Source organism: Neltuma alba, unplaced genomic scaffold (genome assembly GCF_004799145.2).
Source record: "Neltuma alba isolate B1F8T4 unplaced genomic scaffold, ASM479914v2 tig00010952_pilon, whole genome shotgun sequence".
Lineage (NCBI taxonomy): Eukaryota > Viridiplantae > Streptophyta > Magnoliopsida > Fabales > Fabaceae > Neltuma > Neltuma alba.
Window position 1 is genome coordinate 302,100 of NW_021635722.1, and position 11,641 is coordinate 313,740.

The 11,641-nt window shown below is 30.6% G+C and overlaps 2 protein-coding genes across 2 annotated transcripts; one reads left to right on the forward strand and one right to left on the reverse strand.

The window, feature by feature from the left end:
• The first annotated feature begins 6,857 nt into the window (after positions 1-6,857).
• LOC114760228 (putative cysteine-rich receptor-like protein kinase 9) lies at positions 6,858-8,674 on the forward strand. Its single transcript, XM_028949495.1, has 2 exons — positions 6,858-7,647; positions 8,423-8,674. The coding sequence occupies exons 1-2, from the start codon at positions 6,891-6,893 to the stop codon at positions 8,503-8,505; spliced, it is 840 nt and encodes a 279-aa protein (XP_028805328.1). The 5' UTR covers positions 6,858-6,890; the 3' UTR covers positions 8,506-8,674.
• A 1,862-nt stretch (positions 8,675-10,536) lies between these two features.
• LOC114760249 (pathogenesis-related leaf protein 6-like) lies at positions 10,537-11,028 on the reverse strand. The gene has a single exon (XM_028949515.1). The coding sequence runs from the start codon at positions 11,026-11,028 to the stop codon at positions 10,537-10,539; it is 492 nt and encodes a 163-aa protein (XP_028805348.1).
• Positions 11,029-11,641: the final 613 nt, after the last annotated feature.

Genomic DNA, 11,641 nt, shown 5'->3' on the forward strand with positions numbered 1-11,641 from the left:
TCACTTATACAACTATTTCAAAGACTACCTTACAAAAATAAATAAATATAAGAGATAAAGTAGATTAAAATATTATATTTAAAACCAAATTAAATATTAAAGTAATTCTTATATTAAACATCAGAGCTACTATTATTGCCAAGTCTTTTAGTATTCAACTGTGTAAGTTGGTTTGTGTGTCCTCATGGATTAACATAGTTAAAAATGACTTGCATCTCAATTGGTTTCTGAAAACTGAAATTGTGATCAATTAATATGATGAGATTTATGTTTGAATAAATTCTTATAAAAACAGTCATTTTGATATAAATTTTGTTTGAAAGATATATCCAAAGGTCATTTTTAAAATTTTTTTTAAAGCTAACAGTCAAATCAAAAGTAAAAAAAAAATTACGTTACTTTTGGGAAAAAAAATAGTTGGCCGCAAAATCATATAAAAAATAAACTTCTTTTAACCAAATAGCTTTTTATAATCTCAACTGACTTTTTAATGCTATCCTGAACATATACAAATTACAAAGTTTGATCGGTATGGCTACAAAATGTAATTATATTCATACCTATCATGTATATAATTAATAATTATTCAACAACCAGACACAAAATGATGCCATGGATGTTTTACCCACTTAGCAACTTGTCGTTAAAAATAATTAAATGTACGGCCTATCCGGGCTTACAATTATTTTTAATTTAGTCAATTATATATATTTTTAATTTAATACATATGTGACATAATATGACCAAGACCGAACTTATTGTAATTTGTAATGCCAATAGATCATGTTTTTTAAAATAGTTCTAATTATAAAAATTTATTTATAAACTACAAACAAAATCTTATAATTAGAGCCGGAGATAGTATTACATATAAGCTGGCCTAAAGGAATATTATATTACTCTAATCTCTATTTTACGTTGATAATTAGATGAAATCAATAATAGCTGTGAAAAATATTCAATATCAATTTAAGCAATTAATGGTGGGTTCTTCGAGGATGTGTTTTGTTTCATGTTAACAACTACTAAATCATCAAACAAGCTGGTACAAAGTCCTAAATATGTTGTATTAAAATGATTTAAGCAATTAATACTTACCAAGTTTAATTCGATCCAAATGATCTGAACTCCAATATAACTTCATATCTACCTAATATTATTTAACTAATATTATGTGTTAAAACTTTGAGAATAAAATAAATTTTATTAGTACATTTACTCCAAAACTTTGATAATGCTTTAAAAATCTAATTTGATGGGATTGATATCACGTAGTCCTAAAAAGTATTATATTGTAGAGAATGATAAGATATGAAAATAACAAATTAATTTAATAAGAATAAAGATAATGACGGGTTGATTATATTAATATTCACTTTTGTAACGTCTTATAAAAGGCGAAAAATAAAAGGCAAAACGGGATCAAAGATTCAACTACCCAAAGTAGAGAACTATTATAAATAATAAAAAAGAACAAATTTTATATCTGAGTAATATTTGGTTTGATAACTTATGACCAATTCTTCATAAATCAAAAAGTAATTTGTCACATTGCATATATTAAAAAGAAATTAAAAAATAACGATGGTCCTGAATAAAAATTTATTTTATAATATAATTTGCATCGTAAAATAAATTTTATATTTAAAATTAAAACTAGTACTCGCATTTATTTTGATTATCAGTGTAACAAAATATTAATTTGCGGACAACATTTTTTCAAACACTAAGTGGGAGACTTCCCTGACTACCGGAGTCTAGTAAAATTAGTTAATTTATCTCAACATGACTAATTAAGATTTGAATTCTCGCTAAAAGAAGTATTTGAATTTAATACTTGACAGTATCTCAAATAAAAATTATCTCTTATAAGAGTACATTTGTGCCTAAGCAAAAAATGAGAAAAGAGTAATATTACTGAGATTTTTTTTTCCCCCGCCAACATGATTGAATTGGGTCCGGAAAATCAAAGATGGGAACAAAGAGTTTATATATATATATATATATATATATATAAAATGTTAAGTCAATTATACCTTTATTAAATTGGAGATAGTAATAAAAATATTAAATATGAGATGAAAATTCAAACATTTTTTTACCATAATAGGTCAAAAAACCTTTTTTTTTTATCATAACATACATACCCATAATATTCATAATACTTTTTCATAAACTGTTTGAACTTAAAAGGAGGCATTAGTTTTATTAGATTATAATGATGAGATGAAAATTTAGACATTAAACAATGAGCATTTGTTAAAAAAAAATATTTTCACATTTATGACGTGCTTAAAAATGTGTTTCTAAATTTTCGTAAGGCAATCATCATCTGTTCCTTATATTCATGCAGGGGTTTAATATATTAATTCCACAAAGTTTTTTTTTGTTGCTCTTTTTAAATATCTTTTTCCTTTTGATAGAGACTGAGGAGCACATAACTTTGTTACCCACTTTTAACGATTGACAACATGTAGTGTCCATTTTCCTATGGCAACTAAGTATTAAAAGTATGCGATTTGATTTAATGGTTCTTGCATTATTTTTTTGGGGTTAATTCATAGTATACGGTTATTATTCATTTATTTGTCTAATCATCACCATCTCTTAAAATTTGTAACAAATAGAATTATTTCCCAAATTTAATTCATTTTTCAAACAATTTTGAAGCCACTAATATATTTTATCTATTTTTAAATAGAGGGAGGCCAGAAAGCCACCCATCTTTGGCTCTGCTTCTGCCATATGTAGGAAAACAGGTACAAATCACAAATTGGTTTATAATGAATTATCTGTATAGCATGAAAATTTGTTGAATTTGATATATTGGATAATATTTTCATAATTTTTTTATTTTTTAATTATATCAATTAAATATAATAAAAAAATCTAGAAAATCAATATCAACATTTAGATAAAACTGAGACCCAAAAAAAAACAGTTAAAGATACTGTTTCTCTTTGTGTCAGAAAAAAATATTGTCTTCTTCTTTTTTTTTCTGGGACTGAGATATTGCCTTCTTCTTGTTATTCTTCTTCTTTGGAAAAAATTATACAATTATTGGATTATTACTGAATTATATTTAAGTATTATAATGTCTAAATTTAATTTATTCATATAATGTAGCAAAAAATGAAAAAAAGAAAGTAAGGCCCGGATTCAATTCACCACATTTTCTGTTACCCAGAAGCAATCGTTTCTTTGTACCAAGAAAAAGGCTTCTTCCGTCGCCCAAGCCCGTTGGACGTAATGGGCCCATTCCTTTTGGTTAGATGAGCAAAACGTTTAATTCTACTCATGCTTGCGATCGTAAGCCCAATAGTCTCTTATTCTTTTGTTTTCCCCCAAAAAAAAAAACAGGAGAAGAAGCAAAATTAGCAGTTTAATTTTAGCTCTTTACTCTTAATTAGATGGGTCAAATTAAGAATCAAACTTTGTTGCTATAAATTTTATATTTTATGTTAATATTAACTAGAGGTAGTTGTATAAACTATATTCTTAAATAAATTTTTTGGGTATAGACTTACAGGTAAGGTAAAATTAAAAAAAATATTATTTCAAATTATTTTTGTTTAGTGTGACTTTTAGAAAAAGTAACGTCAAGGGCTCTTATTGAACTAGATATGATGAGAGTATCAAAGCAAATCCAATTAAAAGCAAGAATTTACATACAAGCGGCTTCCATTTCAATTTATAAGATATTTTTGGAAGGAAAAATGACATAAAAAGAAGTTAAAAATTGTAATATTGTAATTAGGCACTTAATAGGTCAAAATTTCAAGGAAGGAAGTAGTGTATGATCTGGTATTTTGCAAATGTAGTTAAATAACTAAAATGTCCTTGTGTCTTTTTTTTTTTAAAAAAAAGCTATCAAACTTGTCATTGTCAGTATATTTCTTGTCGTTAGTTGTTCAACACTTGTTATTGCCAATTCACAATTTATTAATAAATAACTTGTCATTGTCAGTGTATTTTTTGTCATTTATTATTTAACACTTGTTATTATCAATTCATAACTTGTTAATAAACTTTTGATGATATAAGGGTATTTTTGTTATTTAACTAAATTTATAAAATACCATATCAAACATCATTTCCTCCCTTGTGATTTTAATATCTTAGGTACTTGAATTAAAATATTGTAATTTTCAACTTCTTTTTATCTCATTTTTCTTTTTTGGAACAAATTGTGAAGACTAATAAATCTCATCAAATTTCATTAGAAACAGTATTTTTTTTATAAAAAAAAATTCAACTGTCCTTTTTTTGGCTGATAGAGTCCTTCATTTACGTTATTCCCTAATTGACCCCTACTTAATTAATAAGAAACGATATTTTCAGAACAGAGTCATCAACGAATCTTTTTTTCCCAAAACATATGAAAAGTACTCCTCCAAAAAATGTCTTATAAATAGAAAAGAAAGGAGTAATTTATATAATAGTAGTTGGGATAATGCTTCATTAGCGTCAAGAGGAACATTATTTTCTGGAGATATCAAACTGAAAAGCTCTCCATCCACACATAGTGTTTGATATATTTTTCTGTTGATGATTTAGTGCAGATAACTCACAGATCATTTGCTTTTTTTTTTTCTTATGAAGCAAGGAACAAAAAACCGGACTGAATAATGAACGGTCAAGATACTAGTTTAAGAGTTAGTGGGTCATATCAGGGTCAGACCGGATCAAACCGGTAATAATTAAAATAATTTAATTTAATTAAAATTAGTAAAAATATTTATATTCTAATTATAAAAAATAATATTTAATTTTTTAATGGGTAATCATCTTGCAAAATATTCATGTATATGAAATTTTTTCTTCTCTTTTTAATTTTTTTTTCCTTTCCTTTTCTCTCATCTCACCCAACAGAATCTTTCGTTTTTTTTTTTAAATTGTTTTTACCATTTCTTCTCTCTCCCACGTGCACTCCACATTTTCCCTCCATGTCACGGCTCACAAAGCAGTTCTTCTTTCCTCTCTCCTCCTTGGACAATAAACAAGTAGAGTAGCAGAGTAGAATTAGGGGGGGGGGGACTCATCTTACATGGTCATTTGACTAATTTCTCCCTTCGTCCTCTAAAGTGCTTCCTACCTTCCTCACTTCCTTTTCTTTCTCAGATGGAGAAACAGCGAACAATGCCATCATTTTTTCTCTCTACGCTTTATTCATTTATTCTACTCTCTCTATTATTTTTCTGCTTGCCTTCTAATCTTTTACCAGTATGCTTCAAAGTGGCACAAATAAAGTTCTGTCTTCCTTCACTTTAATGATCTCCTCTGCTTCTACCACTTATCTTTGCAGTGTCCGTGGTCTCCACAAGCAATGAGATGTCCGGTGAACGGTGAGAGCAAGAAAGAAGGGGGGAAAAAAGCAACCGGCCAACCCAGTCAAGCCAACGGTTTGCCCAGTTTTTTCTGGTTCATTCCGAGTTGCTCTGTTTTGACTGAAGGACGGTTTTCAAGCTAAACCAGACCAGATCTCAGACTGGTTCACCGGTTTTTTAGTTAAACCGGCCGGTCTGGTCTAGTTTTTTTCTTCTTGGTATGAAGAGAGAAAAGTCACAAGATATCCACGTGATTATACAAACACATATAGACATCTTTAAATGTTTTCAATACCAACCGCTAATCAGTAAGGCCTGATTTTTTTTTTTGGGTGCATATGTGTGTGTGTGGGCGTTATTGGTGAGTGTTAGAGTGACTGTGTGTATAATATAATTGACAATCAGGGTTGGTGGCAATCTAAGTACTCCATAAAGTTTTGGAACCTTGTGAGAAAATTAATGGCTAATCAATCGGCTTCTTCACATAGTGCTCATGGCGGCCCATTATCTTCTCTCATCATCACTCACTCACTTTACCTTTTTCTTTCTATTTCTTAAAAGCCAACCATGCTCTCACACTGCAAATTCAAAATAAATGGCTAATCATGTTGGCTAGAGTTGCTAAGGAGTTAGCTCATAAGATCAAAAGTGTACATTTCTTTGTCAATATAATGATCTTGTTGAATGTTGATAGGCGATATATAAATAATTTAAAGAAATGTTTTAATTCTGGTGAGCTCCTAAGACCCAATTTAAACTTTTTGTATCAAAAGAAATTTCAAAATAAATTGGAAACTCATTCCTTCAAATATTTCAGGCAATAAAATATAGACACATTTGACACTTGTTACCTTATCTTCCTTACGATTCTCAGTATATACACATTGACACTTGTTACTTTACCTTCCCTACGATTCTCAATAATTATTCTCAATACAAAAACAAATGCTTTTCATCGGCAGAAAAAAAAGTTTTTCTGTGATTAATTGAATTTGTATATTCAGAGAAATTGAACAAGTGAAGATAGAAATATAAGAAAAAAATTGAAAGAGATCGATAGAAAACAAATAATAAGGGGGAGAACTGAGTAAAGTCCAAAATAATTAACGTATCTATTGGTTATGAACAGTTGACAGTATTATTGAAGGGAAAAGAGAAATTTTCCTTTAAGGGGCACAAATTGGCCTATTTTAGAATTGAGAAATTTTCACATTTTCTTACACTGTATCTTTCTGCTGCTTCCCCGGATAAGACTATAATGTAATCATTAAACAAAGGACAATAAATCATTATTTGACTTTTTAATTCAAAATCCCCTCACACACACACACACACACACACATCTCATCACCTCATCACCGAAAGAGCTGACTTTGCTCACTTGCATAATACAATATATATATATAAAATCAAAGTCATTATTTGACCTGCAATATGAATATTATAGAATTTGCAATCAAATTAATTACGCGTAAGATGCTCCACTCCTGAACCCATGACCCTGGCCTCAATCTAAATCTCTTCCATCTTCTCTCTCAAATCAATCTTTAGCTCATCAAAGACATGAAACCAATCTATTTCTCTCTTCTCTGTGTTCTCTTCTATCTTCTTCTCTTTCCCAGTGGCCTCTGCTTCGCCGACATTAATCGTCAAACAGGCACACTGTGCTCGGAATCTGACAACTCACTGAACGAAGACGACGGTTTCCTTGTCAATCTAAGAACCACCATGGATTCTCTCTCTGATAATGTAATCAACCGCCACGGCTTCTACAAAACCCGCGTGGGAAGCAAGAAATCCAACACAGTCTATGGTTCTGTACTATGTAGAGGCGACATATCTGCTGACAACTGTTCTAATTGCGTCCTTAATTCCATCAAAGCAGCATCCGATGATTGCCCAAAGAGCCGAGACGTGTCTGTCTGGTTCAGATGGTGCTTCCTACGGTACGCGAACCAGAGCTTCTTTGGAACCATGGAGGAAACATCAGTGGCAGTGACAAACGATACAGATTTTGATGAGGCTAAGGTTGTTTCAGAAGGGCTTGAATTCATGGGAGGGGTAGCTGAGTCAGCATCGGAGAAATCAATAATGTTTGAGACAGGAGTGTTGGATGTGAATAATGTGACGAAGAGGTATGGGATGGCTCAGTGCACGAGAGACATCAGAAAGGAAGATTGCAGAAGGTGCCTGCAGGCTCAGTTGCAGAACTTCAGAACTGGGATTGGCAACAAGAGAAGATGGGAGATTTATGGAGTTAATTGCTTCATGTGGTACAATGATTATCGCTTCTATAATAATGCCTCGATTCTTCTAAGTGGTGAGTACCATGAAAAAAGATCTTTATATGATTACAACAGTTAGTTATTATCAGCACAAAAGTGAGTCTAATCTTCATATATAGATGTGTGAATCCTATAGAACTTAGGCTTATTTGTCTACCTTTTCTCTTTTACAACAGTTAGTTATTATCAGTACAAAAGTGAGTCTAATCTTCATATATAGATGTGTGAATCCTATATAACTTAGGCTTATTTGTCTACCTTTTCTCTTTTCCTCCTCTCAGTTCCTCAGAGACACTATTTCAAACAACTTTCTTACTTTCGTCAAACTCACTTTATATATAATGATATAAGATGAGAAGTCATTTCTTTTTAAAGACAGTTTTTTGGCCCATCTGGTTCGGGTGAATTAAGTTGGAGCGAGCCAATTTGATGAAATAGATGAAACTAGCTAGCCTACTGGATGCCCCCACTATTATTTTGTTCTTCTGTCTCTCTTTTTTTCCCCCCTCAAGCAAAGGGTGCCTCGACTATTCTAGGTGGTGGGCATCATAAATTAAACTACTCTCGCCCTAAATGTAAGACTCATTTTGTAGTAGAATTTACACTACAAAATGGGTCTTATGTTTAGGACCGAAAGAGTATTTCATTACTAGAACTGTTATTATGTGTCAGAACTTAAATCTTCTGAAATGTTTGGGGAAAAAAACAAAGAAAGACATAGAGAGGTAGAGGCCATTCCATCTGTGATTTCAGGAAATTGCATTAGGAGGTGTTTCAAGGATTTATTAATATGAGGCTTTTGGTTGATAGGGGCTAAGAGACAGAGTCCTTGGAAAAGATACACAATTGGCATATGGGTGGGAGTGCTGGCAATGCTTCAGATGGTTATGTAATTCTGGATATGGATAAATATTGATTATTTTGAAGAGAACTTTTTGGAATATGCATGTGATGATGATGATGATGATGTCCATTTACAAATTTTGTAATTCTTGTTCTTGCTCTTAATTTTTTGGTTAATTTTTGTCAACTTGGTGATTCACAATTTCTTAATATCTATGACATCTCATGACCTCATCATTTGTATTATTTAATTATCTGATTAAACGGATGTTTACTTTGATTGATATATATATTCATTTTGAGGATTTCTTTCGAATATGAACATTATTAAGGTACTGAGACATGAATTTATTAAATCAATATAATCTATTTTTCAACCCATAAAGTGTGATTTATTCGGTAAATGAGTGACCTTTTCTTTAAAGGAAAAAAAAGCATTGTGTATATGTTTTAAATACATAAGAATGATGGTGCGCGCACACGCATGTTTTATAAAAATTGTTTAGGAACTTAAAAAGAAAAGAATAAACATGTATATCAAACATCATTTAACTCGGAAAAATTAAAGTACTACTTGATAGAATTTTTATAATTTGAAATTATTTATTAATCAAATTAAAATACTACTGTAAATGGATTTATGCTAGATAACCAAGGATTAAGGAAAGCAAAAAAGAAGAAAAGGATTAGTTGGTAGATATGTTTTAGGGAGAACTGCTATATATGAGATTTTAAGAAAAAATGATTATAAAAATATATCAATAATAAGAGAGTTGTTATTTTTACATTGTAACTTGTCATTTATAAGTTACCTTGTTGTTTTTAAGACTTTTTAGTAATTATATATATTTTTAGGATTTTATAACTTTTATTGGTGTGTGTATATAAAATCAAGAGTACGATAAGTTATAAGATAATGTGGGTCCATATATATAATTCAGTGTAGTATAGAATAAAAATTTACAGAGGTTTCAAAAGTCAACTGGCATGGAAGTATTAATAATAGGACAAACAACGAAAACGGAAGAACACTGAAAAAAACTATGATAGTATCTAAGACCAATTCAATCAAAATCTTGAAACTGCCTTGAAATTCAGGCTATTAGTATAAATTAATGAATTCTTTTTATTTCTTTTTTATTTTGGTAGATATATCCAGTCATCATCCAACAAGCCGAAAATATAAGCCAGATGGGTTAATTAATTGCTAACACTGTCAATGGCCTAAACTAATTTGTAGTTACGTGGATCACAACGATGAAACCAAAGCCGTACAAGATAATGTAGAGTAACAAAATTTAATTAATACTACTAGTATACTTTATCAACACGTACATACGTTAGCATTTCAACTGTACCACAATAAAATTAGAAGTCTTGTGGCTTGTGCTAATTAATTAACTCGCTGATAGCTTAGTGACGTCTGTATGAAATTTCAACATTTTAGGCAACTATCACCAATACAATAAATTAATGTTACCAATATCACTATATCATATATATATATATATATATAATCATGTATTTCTATGTTTTTTTCCTATTTATAATTATTTTACGGGAAAATGTATAGATATTAAATAGGCTTGAATGAGGTATCAGGATTGAAGCTAATGTTAACATGTTTATGTGCATGAGTTTAAATTATATTGAATCAAAAAATAAATACATAAATGTAAAGCTGCAAAGCTATTAATGTTTAAGACAGAGCTAATAAAGTTTAAATTTTTTTCTCTATAAATCAAATTCAAAGTAGTTTATAAATAGAATCAGATCAAAGAATATCGTTTAGTATACAACGTTATATATATGTCGGGGTCTCAGGACATATTATATGTTTATTTGTTTATATATGCTGAGTCCACACCAAATTAAAAATATTTGTTATCGATAAGAGATTAAACAGCATAGGTTTTAAAAATTTTGAAATTGGGCACAATCATATCATAATTCTCAAAAACAACAAAATATTTTTTTTATATGGCGGGTCACAAATATGCCACACCTTATTATATATATGCCTGGCCGGCTACCTTCAGTATGACTCTGAAAGTTTACGTTTTTCTTATGAATAATAGTAATTAATAAGGACGTTGGCCAATATAATTGCCCGCAGGATCATAGTTGCAGGACACAAACCACCAGCCATTGTTGCACTGAACCCTAGCACATCCCACACGAACTGAGTTTTTCCAAACCACCTGAGTATAATGCAGGCACTGTTGGCCTCCCACGCAAGAGTTAGACGTGTAATTGTAGTACGGCTTCTCCGCCACCCACAGGTTCACAGCGGCCGTGCCGGTGAATAAGCCGCTGCCTTTGGCAAGGTTCTCGCCGTAAGGCCCGCCGGAGTGGACGAGGTTGCAGTCACTCGTCCTGGAGTTAACATAGTTGAGAGCGTAGGTTGCCACGGTGTCGTCCCAGGTTATGTTTGGGACTCCGACTTGTCCCCGAGCGACGTTGTGGGCGTTGAGATAGTCTTGTGGTGAGTTTTGGGCTTCAGAGATTTGAAACAAGAGAGGTAAAGTCATGAAGAGGAAAAGAAGAGCAAATGATGTTTTGGAGAATCCCATTTTTGTGTCAATGCGACTGGTATATCGTTAGAGATGATGATGATCTTCCTGCGGGTTAGTATAGGGTTATTTATAGGTAAGTTTGCATGAAAAACCATCAATCAATTACTTCTTTTAGTCGTAATTATAATAATTATAAATATGTACCCTCTGATATATTGCACTGTCTTTAGTTCTAATATCAAACATTAAACTATTTTGTTTTTCATGTTTATAATTTTTTTTCAAACTAATTTATTTAACTTATAAATTGAGATATAATTTAGTTAATTTTATAGAAGGATAATTTAGGAAAATCCTATCATACTTATTATAATTAACTAATTTATCTAAATTAATTAAGTAGCTTTTATATTAAATAGTAGATGAAGTATTATATAACATTTTTTGTCCATATATAATATCATTTTTCCCACGCACTTGGGTTTCTAACTGACTATACATTTTTTGGTTTAATTCCTATAACTAATTAATAACTTATATTGAGAATAATTTTGATATTTCATAAAAAAAATAATTCATAACTAATTTTAACTAACTGACTTGGAAGTAATAGAATAAATTACGAGCAGAGGACTTTATAGTCACTTAAAGCAACTGAGCACTGGTGATA